General features: G+C 49.7%; 1 protein-coding gene across 6 annotated transcripts in view; it reads left to right on the top strand.

Annotated features, from left to right (window-relative positions):
• The window catches only part of RPS6KA2 (ribosomal protein S6 kinase A2), a 332,597-nt gene that overhangs the window by 276,222 nt on the left and 40,623 nt on the right, over window positions 1–15,752 (top strand). For all 6 annotated transcript variants that reach the window (XM_087865646.1, XM_087865644.1, XM_087865645.1 and 3 more), the window contains 2 exons: window positions 3,833–3,903; window positions 7,326–7,414. In XM_087865646.1, coding sequence (XP_087721772.1) covers window positions 3,833–3,903; window positions 7,326–7,414 — 160 coding nt within the window. The remainder of the gene's footprint in view (window positions 1–3,832; window positions 3,904–7,325; window positions 7,415–15,752) is intronic.

The following is a 15,752-nucleotide window of genomic DNA, read 5'->3' as shown; positions in this document are numbered from 1 at the left end:
CGTTTCTCCACTGAGGAACCACACCCATGTCCTCTGATGATCCCCAAGGGCCCTCCAGAGAGCTTGTATGAAGACACCTACGTTGTGGTGGAGATCCTGTCCTTGAACAAAATCGAATGTTGAAGTTAGGTACCTGTACCTGGAAAAGAACATAAGCCGTAGTGATGGTCTCCGTTGCAATGGTAGAGTGCTGGCATTTCTACACTCGTCTGGAGCTCAGTCTTTAGGAGGACATTGGGGTGTGTTTTGTGGGTGCTTTGGAAACATGTCCTGAACGCTCCAGTTTCACATGTGAGACCACCTGAGATGCTTCTCCTGTTCTTCACCGGCACTGAACGTGTGTGGACGCTCACACACGGGTGTCTGTGCAAACGCAGAGCTGGCTCAGGGCTCAGGTGCCGCCCCGGGAAAGGACGCGAAGACCGTGCCTTCCTGCTAAGGCTGCTGAAAGGAGCAAGTCGGCATGAACCTTCGAGCGCTCAGAGCAGGGGTGGCGCACAGTGAGGTGTGAGGTGTGGATTTGCCTGTGCCCCAAGCACCCTGACACCAACTCACAAACAGAGCACAAAACACTGGTGAGCAAAATCCAGCCCTGCGCACCCTGCCCCGGGGACTGCTGTCCATTTCATTGTAGGGTTTGTGCTTGTCTGTTGTCAGATCAAGACGTAACTTGCTCTTGGGTTCTTTTGTAAGAAGGTTGATCGACCGAGTGAACGTGAATTGTAGGCTCCCTGCTATGAAGTGTCTCCCTTACAGAGAAGCTTCTCATTCTGCTGCTCCCAGCACCATTTGGGCTCCTTCTGTGTCGGTGCTCCAGGGCTGGCCATTCTCTTCAGGTTCATTGGATGTCCCTTTAGATGGGCTTTCAACCCTAGCACTGTTGAGGTTTGGGGCTGGACAGTTCTTTGGGTGAAGGCTGTCCTGTGCTTGTAGGATGGGAAGTGGCATCCCTGGCCTGTACTCAGTAGACGTCACTGGCACCAACCCCTCCAATCTCTCCAGTCCTGACCATCAAAACTGTCTCCAGACATTGGGAAATACCCCTTAGGGGGCAAAGATGCCCCCAGTTGAGAGCCACTGCTTTAGACAACATCAAAATAGTTATCTTTCTGGAAGTTTCATAACTGCTCACAGTGAAGCTACACCCAAGTCTCTTCAGGTTCCCTCTGCACATTTCCATGGCCTGCCTTGGTGCTGACTTGTGAATTTATCACTTGGGGTACCGCCAGCACGTGTGCCGGAGTAGGAGACCCCACGGCAAACCATGGCTTACATTAGTTTGCCCTGGAAACCTTGGTCAGTCTGTTCAACACCAGACCAAAACTCTTACTGTATATAATGTTCCAGGAAAGCTCATCAAAAATGCCCTGATTTAATGAGATACTTAAATACTGAGAAATTTCTTGTTGAGAACAGTAATACTGAAATGATCTCCTTTATCCACGTGTGATAGAAAGGGAACCCTTAAAGGGGCTGGAAGTAAAGCCAAAGGAGAGAGACATGTGTGGGTTGAGAAAATACATAGCTTCGCCATCACCACCACCACCATCATCATCTTCATTACCAAGTAGAGTTCAAGGAACACCCACAGACGCCATTGTGTTGGGTGTTCACAAATGGTTCAAGATTTCCCACTGTGTTGCATGGGGAAGAACAATGTAGAAAGAAGAAGGCGGCTGGCGGGAGAGAAACACAAAGGATGTGGCTCCTGGGAGTTGTCAACAAAGCTAAGAAGTAATCGCTAGGCAAATGTGTGCAAGTGGCTGGTTGATCCATAATAAATAGTTACGTGATGTGCAGACTTTAAGAGGGGCTCCATTTTTGTAGCAATGATTAATAGCTTTCTTGTTTCACATGGCCTGAAAGGCGTTTCCTTGAAATGGAATTTCATTCATAGTAGACTCAAGAAAGAAAGGAGGGAGGGAAAAAAGGATAGAACCAAAACAGGAAGAGAATTTTCTTTGCTAATATTCTATTTCAAGAGATATTTTAATTTCTCTGATCAACTTATAAACTTGCATCCTATTTTATCAGAGGAACAGCTCATGTGCCAGAACATTCTATCTTTCAGTTTAGTTGTTTGTCTACTTTCAGATTCTTTCAGGGACTCTCTTACTCCCGGTTTTTATGACTTAGTCTTGACGGACGGCCCGCGGTCTGTGCCGTGCGCCCGCACTGAACGAGTGAGCGCGGGATGGACAGTAGGTGCCAGTGTGGGAGCGCAGCCTTCAAACATCGCACCGGGCAGGAGTTTTTAAACTTCTTTTAAAATTTTACTTTCAAAAAGCAAGCCAAGAGTATTAGTAAAGCCTAAACTGCATTCATTTCTTTGTAATTTCACTCCTGGTAGCACACCATCAGGATAACTCCAAATCTTAGGATTTCAGTATTACCTATAATAGCAGGAAATGGAAAAGCTCCAAGTGTCCAACAACAAGTAAACATATTTTGGCATATCCACGTAGAAGGCGATATTAGGAAGATTTTATAATCAGCATGGGAAGTTTTTGTCTTATTCTGTGAAAGGTGAGTATATAAAACCATGTTTTTTAAAAAAAAGCTTCAAGAAAGTACTAGAAGGAAATAACAAATGTTAATTGCGGCTTTCTTTGGATAATGGGATTATGGGTGATTGTTTTGGTCTTTCTACTTTGCTGTATTTCCCAAGATTTTCATAATGCAGAGGAAAAATACTGTAGGATACATTTTAAAGGGAAACAGACATGCCATAAAAATCAAAACTAAGGCAAATTTAATAAGATCATACAAACTCCTGCACCGAGCTGTTTTCTCATATAGTTGACCCTTGAACAACACAGGGATAAGGGGCGCTGACCCCTGAAGGTCAGCAAAAATCCACATGTAACTTTTGACTCCTCTCAAAATTAACTAGTAATAGCCTGGTGTTGACCAGAGCCTTACGATAACATAGACAGTAGATTAATCCGGAAAAAAAGTGTCATTAAGAAAATCATAAGAGAAAATACATTTACAGTATAATACCATATTTATCAGGAAAAGACCCATGTATATAAGTGGGTGTTTGACACGCGTGTTGTTCACACCTGTGGTGTTCAAGGCTCAACAGTCGTTTGAAATGACACGAAGACGCGGCCCGGGACCGAAGCCAGGGGCCACTTCAGTTAGAGTCAGTGTGCTGTGTTCAAGGACAGGGTTTGGTGGCGCTCCTGCCCTAGTCCCTTTCTTCAGAAAGGGTCGGGTGTGCACGTCGTGGGAATACCCCGTTATCGCTGGCCACTGCCTCCAGAGCCCGTGTCGCCAGGGCTTTTGTGTGAGAGAGAAATCCTTGCTGGGGGAGGGCTGACCCTCAATCCCGTCTTTATCACAGAGCCCATCCTGGCAAAGGACCACTTATTATTTTCAGCGTGTGGCAGCCTGTACTGGGGACGTTATTGGTGCCATCATGTTTTCACCAGATGTTACAGATGGACTGAAGTCATTCTGCCCTGGCCTCCTCCACAGCACCCACCTGAGAAGGGCGGCGTCCTTAACCAAACCCGTAGAAGCTGTCCAGCCCAACGCCGTCCCTTCACGTCCCCCTTTGTGTCTCCACAGCACTCAGCCCCTCTCACCCACTGCCGTCAGATTATTTCCGGTGTTTATCGCTTGTCCACCTTCCCACTGAACTTTGAGCTCCATGAGGCCGTTCCGTTCACTCATGTACACGACACCTGTCGGCCAGCCCTATGCTTGATGCATCAGGATTTGGAATGGATAATGAACTTCGGTGGCATTTTGCCCATCCAGGCTCTCTGCTGTTACATCCGGTCAGTCTGAACACTCACTCTCCCTGTTCTGTGTTGCTCTGCAGTTTGAGATGCTCACGGGATCTCTGCCATTCCAGGGGAAGGACAGGAAGGAGACCATGGCCCTCATCCTCAAGTGAGTACGAAACACCTACCCTTGGGGACCCGTCCAGGACTCGTTAGCATCTTCTGATAGCAAGAGCTTCTGTCTTGGAAACCCGGGTCATTGAATAGGCATTAGCAATAACCATAAGAATTCTTGGCATTTTAATTAATTTAAATAGTGGGCAGAGTGAATGGGATTGCTGAGTGGTCCTGTTGAAGTCTTCCACCCCAGATAACATTTTCCATCAGCAAAAATTGCATATGTGGTCCAATGACTGGGATTTTAGATGTGGTGATTAGTGACCTTCACAAAGTACAGAAGGATTTAGGGGCTCCAGAGAGAATGCAAGAGTGGGGGTTCCCTTTCTTGCTCTACCTCTTGACACCATTTTTGCAGGTACCCAAGTTCTCCTGCCTGACATTGGCAGGAATCATGTTGCCCATGTGACCAAATACAAACAAATTTTTTGTTCGGTTCTCACGAAGAATCATTTACAAGCAAATGGATTTGCTCTTAGGATCCTAGAAAGAAGTCTAAACCCAGTGCTGGTCTTGCTGTAACACCTTAAATGTGAACAGGCTCCATCCAAGCACGTGTCAGAAGGGAGAGATCTGAGAGGAGCGTGGTGGGAGTAGGGCAGCGTCTGGGGAACAGGGAAAGCCCAGCTCCAGATCGAGGTCCCCTGCTGTGCAAGGCGTGGGCTTTCTGCACCTGCAGGACGAGCCATGAAGCCACTGGTCCTCACACTGGCTCTCTCAGACACGCCAGACGGACATGTCACTTTTATAAAAGCAAGAGGCACCTAAAAAGCTGAAGTTTTTGTAGGTTACCCCCACTGTATAAATGCAAGGAGAGAAATGAGCGGAGGAAACCCCACAGAGAGGATTTGATCAGTGTCTTCTGGTATCAGGTGACCTTGTTGTGGCCGACGTATATGTGGCCACTGTCTTTGTTTTGTGTTGGTGACCTCTATTTCTCTTAATTTTAAGAGGGAACAAGATCTTTACTTTTTCTCCAGGTAGAAGAATTCCCTCCAATTAATCCTAGGTGTGGACTCCTGACTTGTCACGTGGGAGTAACCGAGCACTTCTGAAGGGGCAGCACCCGACTGTGGTCCCATGGATCCTAAAGCGTGATCTGAGGATCCCTGGGAGCCTAAGACCCTCCTGGGGCCTTGCAAGCTCCTCCTTTCCCAGATGGTTTTTTTTGCAGTTATTTGGATAAATTAGATTACTGGATTTTATTTTATTTTCATTTATTTATTTTTTCATCCTGATATGTGTCCTCTTTAATCCCCTGTGCCTATTTCCTCCATCCCCATCCACCTCCCCTTTGATAACCATCAGTTTGTCCTCTATTGTTTAAAGAGTCTATTTCTTAGTTTCTCTCTCTCTCTCTTTTTCTTTGCTCATTTGAATTTCTTAAATTCTTAAATTCTACATATGAGTGAAATCATAGTATTTATCTTTCCCCAATGGACTTATCTCACTCAGCATAATATTCTCTAGCACCATTCAAATCTTTGCAAATGGCAAGATTTCATTCTTTTTTATGGCTAAGTAATATCCCATTCCATTGTATAGAGACCACCTCTTCTTCATCCACTCATCAGTCGATGGACACTTGGGCTGCTTCCATAGCTCGGCTACTGTAGATAATGCCGCTATAAACATCGGGGTGCATACATCCCTTTGAATGAGTGTTTTTGTGTTCTTCGGGTAAATACCTAGTAGTGTCATTGCTGGATCATAGAGCAGTTCTATTTTTAACTTTCTGAGGAAACCCCACGCTGTTTTCTAAAGTGGCCGCCCCAGTTTGCAGCCTCACCAGCAGTGTTAAGAGGGTTCCTTTTCTCCACGTCCCCCACATCCTTGCCGACACCTCTTGTTTCTCATGTTTTGGGTTTTAATCTTTCTGACAGGTGTGAGGTGACATCTCATCGTAGTTTTGATTTCATTTCCCTGATGATGAATGATGTCGAGCATCTTTTCCTGTGCCTGTCCATCATCTGGGTTTCTTCTTTGGAGAAACGTCTGTTCATGTCTTCTGTCCATTTTTTTAATTGGATTATTTGTTTGGGGGGGTGTTGAGTTGTATCTGTTCTTCATATATTTTGGATACTAACCCTTTATCAGATATGTCAATGGAAGGTGTCTTCTCCCATTGAGTAGTTTGCCTTTTAGCCTTGTTGAGTCTTTCCTTCACTGTTCAGAAGATTTTTATTTTGATATAGTCCCAATAGTTCATTTTTGCTTTTATTTCCCTTGCCTCAGGAGACACATCTAGAAAAGTGTTGCTAGGGCCGATGTCAGACCTTACAGCCTGCCCTCTCTTCAAGGATTTTTATGGTTTCAGGTCTTACATTTAGGTCTTTCATCCATTTGGAATTTATTTTTGTGTATGGTATAAGAAAATGGTCCAGTTTCTTTCTTCTGCATGTGGCTGTCCAGTTTTCCCAACACCGTTTGTTGAAGAGCCTGTCTTTTTCCCATTGGATCTTCTTGCCTGCTTTGTTGAAGATTAATTGGCCATATAATTGGGGGCTTATTTCTGGGTTTTCTATTCTGTTCCATTGATCTATGTGTCTATTTTTGTGCCAGTACCAGACTGTCTTGATCACTACTGCTTTGTAATATAACTTGAAATCTGGAATTGTGATGCCTCCAGCTTTGTTCTTCTTTTTTAAGATTGGTTTGGCAATTTGAGGTCTTTAGTGGTTCCACACAAATTTTAGGATTGTTTGTTCTAGTTCTGTGAAGTCCCAGATTTTCTTCATAATATTGCAACAGATTGAACACAGAGGAAGATAAGAAGATCTGGATGTTGGGGCACAGGGTGGCTCAGTCAGTTGAGTGGTGGACTCTGCTCAGGTCATGATCTCAGGGTCCTGGGATCAAGTCCTGCATCGGGCTCTGCGCTCAGCGCTGAGTCTGCTGAAGTTTCTCTCTCCCTCTCCCTCTGCCCCTCCCTGCCCCCCATGAGCACGCTCTCTCTCTCTCTTTCTCAAATAAATAAATCAATCTTAAAAAAAAAGGTGGGGTATCTGGCTGTTTCTCATCTAACCCAGAAGAGATTCCCAAAATGTAAGCAATAGCACTCTTCTAGCCAAAGCTTTTGTTGTTATTTTGGAAAATGTAGTTCAGTTCAATTAAAAATGTTACTTCTGTTAATGGGATTTTTATTGTTTATTTTTAATGTTCTTATTATTTTTAAGTGAATTATTAAATAGCTATTATAAAAATTTCTCCCATAGAACCCATATAAACAGAAGCTCTTTGATGCCCTCGATGACGTCTAAAGTGCAAAAGAGCCCTAAGACCAAAAGTTTGGGCCCTGCTGCTCTGGGTCAAGTTGATTTGATTCACCTGTTGATGCTGACCAAGCAGGACCCCAAAGCGCTGGAGAAAACTCTGGTCATCCTGCCCACCCCAAACTACCACTCTGTTTTTCAGAGCCAAGCTGGGCATGCCACAGTTCCTCAGCACGGAAGCCCAGAGTCTGCTGAGAGCCCTCTTCAAACGGAACCCGTGCAACCGACTGGGTAAGAGCCCCATGCACCCACAGACCACGGGGGCTGCCTGCCCACCCCACTCAGCTCCTATCTGGCCACACATTTGTCCAAGTTCACTGAAAGTGAAGGTCCTAAAGCAGGGGTGCAAATGCTCTCCCATGTACCCGCTATGAGGTTCTCCAAAACACAGTCACTGGCCAAGTCTTGTAAGCTATTTTCTGAAAGTCACTGTTTTTACACAAAATGGTAGCACTTGTTTCGACTCATTTTACTTCCCTTTTAGAACCCCATAAACTAAGAAAAGAACAGCTGAAAGCTGCTTCTTATTTAATCCCTCTTTAATTAATAAATCTCAACATATATTAAAATCAAGCTTTATATGAATGTTAACTAAGGACTAACCCATTTTCAGAATAATTCTTTACAAGAGGTTTCCCCTAGTTGCTTTTCAGTGGTGCTTCTACAAATGAATTGTTGTGTAGACCTCCCGTGAGTCACACAGCTGCCGAATCGTCCTTGTCCACTCGCGGCTTTTCATTCCTCGTGGTCACGGGCACTGGTGCGCGTGCCCAGCGTAGTGACGCGAGGTCAGTAACGAGGTGGCTCCATCGGGACAGGAGCAGGTGCCGCGCACAGTGCCAGCTACGTGGGAAGCTGGAGAACGATGAAACAAGGGGCCATGTTTCTGCCCATGCGGCGGCAAACGCTAACTAGCGGAACGGAAGGCGTGGGTCGTCCTGTTCCCTCCATTGCCATCGTCGAGAGAGCAGACGCTGCAACATTTGCACACTTCGGCAAAACCCACCAATATTTTAAACTGTATACAACCCTTTACCAAGAAATTTTACTTCTAGAAGCCTATCCAGCATACAAGTTACATGTACAGAGAACGCTCGTTGATAATCTTTCTGTTTAACAAACACCTGGAAATGAGGTAAACGTCAGTCAGTAAGGACACCATTAGGTAAATTATGGCACATCCAGACCAGGCCTACGGGCAGCCATTTAAATGGGATAAGCTGGGGGCCCCTGGGTGGCTCAGCGGGAAGTCTGCTTCTCCCTCTGCCCTCCCCCCATTCATGCTCGCTCTCTGTCTCTCTCGCTCTCAAATAAGTAAATAAATAAATCTTTAAAAATATAGAAATAGATAAACAGATAGATAGGTAGATAACTAAATAAATAAATAAATGGGCTGAGCTGTCACCAGGTGTCTCCACTGTGGCACAGGTGACCTCTCGGCTGGGTAGTTCTTCCTTGGGAAGCACCATCTTGCACTGTAGGGTGTCTAACCGCATCCCTGCTCTCTGCTAGATGCCTCCCTCCCCCTGTGATAGCAAACCAAGCTGTGTCTAGACTTGCCTTGGGGATGATCCCCCCACCCCCACGAGACCCACTGTTCTCTAATCCCTGGCTGGAGAGATGCCCAGGACCTATCTAGTCGCATAGATGACTTGCTGCAGAGTCTAAACTCATCCCATGGTGGAACCTGCACCCATTTTACACCAGAGCAGGTGTCTGCAAGGGGGTGTGGGGAGAGCCCCATGGGCCCAGCCCCCAACATCCCCCTCGCACAGGCTCCCGGATGGTATCTGTTAAAATGACTGTTGTCGAATGACTGTGATTGAAGCCAGCAAGTGTGATAACTGGACGCATCTTACAGGCCGCCCCAAACAGAGCCCCAGAGGCTGGGCCCTAAAGGCAGGGGTGTTCACTCTGGCCAGGCCTCCCCGGACAGCAGCTCTGGTCACTGGGCTGCCAAGCCACCAGGTGCCAGTGGAGTTGGCAGGGACAGGTTGTGGTACAGGAACTGTGTCTCTCAGAATTGGGGCCCTGGCCTTGCCTCTCCACACAGCCGGGGTCAGCTCTCCGGCTCCTCTGCCCCACCAGGTCTATAACCAACCAGCTGAAGAGCTCACTCCTCTTCTCAGGTCTCGGTCTTCCCAGGGAGGACAGTGGTATGCATGGAGCACTGCACTAAGAAAATCAGTATCTCATTGAAATCCTCATAACCGTGCTTCCAAGTAGGGAAAAGGAGACATGCAGATTTGCTCATGAGAGAGGCGTACCCAAAAGAATTACTTTTAGTTGCAAAGCACAGAATACTTAAGTTACTTAAAATTATTTAACCCAATGATTTAACTTCTCAAACTGCGGTTTATTTTTCTTGCAGTAAAAGTCACAGGGCAGCAGAGGGTCATAAGCGTGGGCTCAGCAGCCAAACCATAGTTATCAAAGGCCCAGATCTGCTTATCTTTTTAGTTTACCATCCTTAGTGCATTGCCTTTTCATCCTCATAAGTGGTGCCTTGTGATCACAAAGTGGCTGCCTCAGCTCCAGGCATCACATTCAGTTGAAAGGAGGAAATGGATGAGGGCAGCTGCACCTGTCTCTCTTATCAAGAAGGCAAAGCTTTCCCAAAATCCAGGGACTTTCCTGTACTCCTTGCTGACTAGAAACTGTCACATGGCACTTCTAACTAAAAGGAGGGTGGAAAGACAAGTAATGGGATACAAGAAATAGGAGATTGGGAACAGTTGCCTTACTAGCCAGCCGCCAGGGTCAGCTGCAGGCGGTGTTCAATAAAGGATGAGCAGACTTGAGGGGGGTCTGGTGCCTGGCCTGCCTTCCTCCAGCACCTCCAACCCGATTTCTCACTCCTCTCGGCAGATCTTAAGGACCTGTTAGCTAGGAAGGAAAGGGACTATATAGCATGCAATCTAGAAATAGTACACACCTACACGGGGTTCCCCCGTGCTTTCTAGGCTCTGGCTCTGGCAACACAGTGGAGCAGAACCACGGTCCTCGTTCTCATGGGGCCTTCCGTGCAGCCAAAGGAACATTAGCCAAAGAACATTCACCAAGGAAGCGGCAAATGGAGAAAGAGAGAAGTATAAGGTGGAGGTCATCGGAGGGGGAGAGAGGTTTGCCGGAACGCGGACAATGGCAAGTGTGAGCCAGGAGAAGAGGAGCTCGTGGGGAGCGCCAGGTGGCAGCACTGCGCTCAGGGGCAGAGGGCGGTGATGCCAGGACCGTGTCCCACCCGGCACTGGCAGAGGGCGGTGATGCCAGGACTGCGTCCCACCCGGCACTGGCAGAGGGTGGTGATGCCAGGACTGCGTCCCACCCGGCACTTACTTGCTGAGTGGCCTTGAGCAGATGGATGCCCTCTCTGGGCCAGTTTCCTGTGTGTGAGCTGAGGGTGACGGCACTGCCTACTTCATGGTGTGGTTAGAAAGACGTCAAGCGCTAGAGCTGCCCGACATACAGGACACGAATCCGTAAGGAGGCAGAGATAATCGGCGCACCCAGATCCGTGGTGCGGGATCGTGTCTAGACCTCTTGGCCACGCTGCCCCTTGCTCATTGGAATGTGTTCGTTCTCTGCCACGTTGTTGTGGGACCGAACGGAGAAAAGTCAGCTGCTGCACAAGTGCTGGTGAACTGCAACTCCGGTAAGGACGAAACAAACTATCGTTTTATGGGGCGGGTGCATTTAGTAGATGCTGTTAACCCTTGTCCTGAGATCACTGCAAAAAAGAAAGAGTAAGTGTCTGACCTGTGTCTGGAGAGCCAGCATTCCTTGACAGGAAAGCTTTCGGGTGACCTGTTGGGTCCCGAATTCAACCGGAAGGAGCACAGGGCATCTCGAGCCACAGAGAAGAGGGACGCCGGCCCTGTCGCCCTCCGAGGACTCCTTCCACCGTGTTCCCCAGTAACCTCGCCCATGCTGAAACGTTTCTGTCCGTTCCGAGCTTGTGCTGTGAATATCTGTGCAGTCTCCGCCTTGTCATCCTCGGGCGCCTGCAGGGAACCTGGGCACCTTGTGAATCGTGACTGCATGAGCACGTGTGAAAAGCACACGCTTGCGAGGGGAGCAGACGTGGCGCCTCCTGTCCCGCGACACTTCCCTCTCCGACGAGCCCCGTCCACCGCCTGTCCACGCCTGTGGGAGCCTGGCTGTGAGTCTGACCCCGCCTGACCTCCCCGCGGGGAACCGGACTCAGAACAGAGAAATGAAGACATCGGACACATCCAGTCCCTGAGACACACACCAGAGAAGAAGCAGTTCACAGGCGTCTCCTGCAGGGACTGAAGAAGTCCCTCTCCTTTCAAATATCCTTGCATTTGCTGGAGAGGATTTGTGACCGGGCACCGGATGAATGTGACCTGGGGAGGGGCCCTATTTGTTCTCTCTCTGTTTTGGAGGAAGGAAATAATTTTCCACATAACCTATTCCTTTGTCTTAGAATTTAATGTCACAAAACTCATAGTTCTTGAACCCAAAATATCATTTTATTATTTGGTTTAAATCATTGATGAGAGAGAAAGATGGGCTTATCTCATTAAGCATACAGATAATCATCTTGGGAGAGACTGGCCCAGTGGAGCCCACAGCAGGCGTGGACGTTGGCCCGTCTGTGGCCGAAGACTGCCCTTCAGCCAGTCTCTAAAGGGAATCATCGCGCAGCTTTCCAGGAGCTACAGGCCATCCCTCGGGAGTGCTCACAGCAAAGACGTCCTGGCTCAGCACAAAGAAGAGCCTGTGCTTGGGGTTGTTAGTTACATGACTTTCCCCAAGGAGGCAACTGAATCTAATTGCCCCAAATCCGTCGCCATAAGGAGCAAGATCACATTGAGTAGATGAGCCTTGATCTGCACACGCGGCCGAACTGGAGGGCTGGGTCCTCCACCCCGCTCTGTTTGCTGTGAGCCTCGGCCCTAAATAGCCCCTGGGACATTCAAGGAGCTCAGAAGGCCTCGTCCCGGTGCCGATCCTCACACAGCTTTGTCATGACCGCGTCCCCTTCAAATCAGCCAGAAGCTCTTTCTCTGGAGTCCCGCCTGTGGAAGAGCCCCCGACCCTCTGGCCGAGCCTGGGCACCCCAGCCCTGGAGGCTGGGCTGACGTTGGTGCTGGGAAACAACAAACCCCCTCCCTGTCCCGCTGCTCCCCTCCTAGCACCTCCCCTCCCACCAACTCCCCTCAGAGGCCATGTCCCAGGCCTAGCACCAGCCACGCATCCCTGTTGCCCAACTGCCTCTTTCCCTCACTCGGAAACTGAGTTTCCACAGGGTTCCGCCAAGCCCGCTTGCGTGTTGGGGCAAAACCAGTAAGCTGGCCCGGTGGCAGCTGTAAGGATGCCAGTCATGTCAGATTGGGGCCTGTCTGTCCCTATGACCTCATCATACTAATCACATCTGCACCGTCCCCATTTCCAGATCAGGTCCCATCCCAAGGTACTGGGCATTAGGACACTAACACAAGAGTTTCGGAGGGACACGGTTCAATCCATGACACCTTCCAGGGGTGTGTGCACGAAGCCTACAGCTGGGAGAAAGAGCAGAGGCCTTCGGTTGACCTCTTGCACTTTGCAGATGAAGAGGCCGGGGCCCCTCCCCACAGGACTTGCACAGGCCCCGTGGCCTCTGGTCTAAAGCTGGCACTTCTGCCTGAACGTCCCTGGAAGGTCCTCACTGGAGAGTCTGAATTTCACACTGGCTGGAGGTGCTCGCTGCTTGGGAGACGTGCTGGTTGACAGGTGGATGGTGCTGCCAGCCTCTAAGGGGGAGTCCCGTCCACGGCCTCCGCCCTGCAGCCTCTGGGCTAATAGACCTAAGGCTGGAGGGAGGGGTGGAGCGAGCAGAGCAGGCAGTCCTGGAGGGAGGGAGGGGACCGGATGGGAGGGAAGGGAGGAAGAGGGGAGCAGGCTCTGCATGGTGGCAGTGAGCAGCGAGCTCAAGAGTCTTGGAGTGAAATTTGTGTGGATTTCTACTGTAGCAGCGTGGGGTGCATGGCAGCTGCAGGACTCTGAATTGAACGAGGGGCTACACCCTTCTCGCATGATGTGATATGCTCAGTGATAGCGCCATTTGTGTGGATTTCTACTGTAGCAGCGTGGGGTGCGTGGCAGCTGCAGGACTCTGAATTGAACGAGGGGCTACACCCTTCTCGCATGACGTGATATGCTCAGTGATAGCGCCCTGGGCAAAATACACTGGCAGCCCCGGAACAGCTGCTGTTGTCAGGAGGGGCCCCGGGGGCAAAGGTGCAGGAGCCCTGCACGTGCGAGGGGCGTGTGTCATCTCCCTGTGCCCGAGGGGGACGCTGAGGAGGTAGTGGAGGCCGAGCCAGGCCTGCCGGGCATCCCGCGTGGGGTCCCTCTGAAGGGTGCAGCCAGGGGACGGTCTCCCTGTGAACTAGAGAAAGCCCCTTGGGGCTGCACACAGAGGCCTCCAGGGAGATGGAGGCGGGGGTTGGGCGTGTTGCATGAGGGAGGGAGGCCTTGGGAGATGGTCACTGCGCTGGGCCTCCGTGTTCTCATCTCTGCCCCTGGAAGAGGTGCCTTCCAGGTGTGACACTCATCACTCTGAAAGATTCACAAGTCTAGGAAGTCAAGGACAAGAGCGAGAGGCAGCGGTTCCATTCGAGCCCCGAGCCCACACGCCGCAGCCTGTGTGATACGTCCCCCCGGCTCCCCCGTGAGGTCTGGGCCGAGCACCGCAGAGCCTCAGGGTGCACGTCCGGGCTCAGGGAGGTCACCGGACGGTGGGGCCGTTCTTGTGAATGGGTGTGTCAGGGCCCCACAAGGGTGCTATTTTGAGTAAACGCCTCTCCAGACAGAAGTCCGGCCTCCTCTGCAGAGTTCCCGCAGGATGGAAGACTAGAATGGGTACTAAAACCAGGAAACCCACTCTCTGGGGTTTTTTCAACCTGACGGCTCTCTAGCTCATCCCTTGGGAGCATCTGTGTCTTCCTATAGGAACTTCTGGGAGATTTTCAGACTCGCAGGGGGGCATGTGGCGGAGGTGAGAGGAATGGGCTGTGCTGATCCGTGTGAAACCGCACAGCCGTGTGGACCGCGTCAGATCCCGACCCCGAGCACACCTGTCGGCTACAGCTCCGCGCACTAGCAGAGGATTTCTGTGTCTCCTGCTTCTGTTCGACTTTCCAATGCTGGTCTCCATAAGACGTGCTTCACCGACTCTGGTCTCTGATGTCCCATCCCGGTTCCCATTAGCAGCGGGCCAACCTTGGACGGCGTGGTCAAGACCAAGCTCGCCGGTCCACTCAAACCAGGGTCCTTTGAGCCACAGCCAAGCAAACGTTTTAAACACTGAGCGAATGAAATTTCAAAGGGACAGCAAATACTTCAAAACTATGAAAAATAACATGTAGATAACATGTAAGTGATGAAGATGTAGAAAGCCGACCTCGTGTTCACATCCCCGACAGGAGGGCCCGGATGTTACAAGTGTGCCAGCTGGCGGAGCTCGAGGATGCAAAGACAGTAACCAAAGTGAACTTGTTCTGAATGTGCATCAAGAGTTCAACCAGGCGGCGCCCAGCTGCCTTCGGGGAGCGCACGACTCTTGATCTTGGGGCTGTGAGTTCGAGCTTCACGTGGCCGGTAGAGGTTACTTTAAAAAATTAAAATTTAAAATCAAAAAAAGAATTTGAGGTGAATACTGTGTGGCTCGGAAACAAAGAGGAAATACTTCAGAGGCATCTCAGACGGCCTGGGGATTAAACATTCCCAACACTGCCTGTGGAAATGAAGAAACCATGAAAATATTTGGGGCAGATACCAAAATCTTTGAGAGTAATTTACTGAGAAGGTAGAAGCCCAGTGGACGACTGACCCCACAGTGAAGGAAGTCGCCTTGTTAAGACTGGAGCAGTGGGCTGAATGTCATCGGTGCTGGATAGCAAACCCCCAGCACAGGCGGAGGGCACGCTCACAGCGGTGCGTGGACGTAAGGAGGTCCCACCCAGATGCAAGCTGACACGCTCAACAACGTGCGGAAGTCTGAGACGTGGGTCCCCACGAACACGCTCAGGGATACTCCCATTTGCAGAAGGACCACAGGTGACGACATCTTCACACTGCAGAGAGTGAGTATGAGCTCTTGAATCTACCGCCCTGTTGAACTTCTTAACTCATCCTGACCTGGCATCGAAGGACTTTGTGAAAACTCACCAAGCCTAATAAGAGACGAGTATCATTCTTCTGCTCCAGACATTTCTGTCTGTAAACTCTTGCTCTTGTCCACTCTGTGTGATCTGGGCGAATCGCAGCCTCCACTTGGGACAGAGGAGAGACCTCCAGGGCATCAGGTCAGACCCCACAGCACCCAGCTGTGGTTCAGGGATCTGCACAAGTGCTCTGACTCTCCTGCCCAGCACTCTGCCGACTGGCAGGTGTGTTCAGTTGACATCAAAAGGGGTCATCAGTACAAAACAACCTGCTCACCACGTTTCGGGAGAGGATAAACAAGACTAGAATCCAAAACAACGACCCTGTGTGCCCTAGGAAGGATGACATAGGCCTTAACGGTGTACAGAAATTTTCCTTTCCACATTTTTCTCCT

The sequence above is a fragment of the Ursus americanus genome, chromosome 11 (genome assembly GCF_024610735.1).
Source record: "Ursus americanus isolate L20-20 chromosome 11, mUrsAme1.1.p, whole genome shotgun sequence".
Taxonomy (NCBI): Eukaryota; Metazoa; Chordata; class Mammalia; order Carnivora; family Ursidae; genus Ursus; species Ursus americanus.
This window is presented reverse-complemented; position numbering and strand designations above follow the sequence as displayed.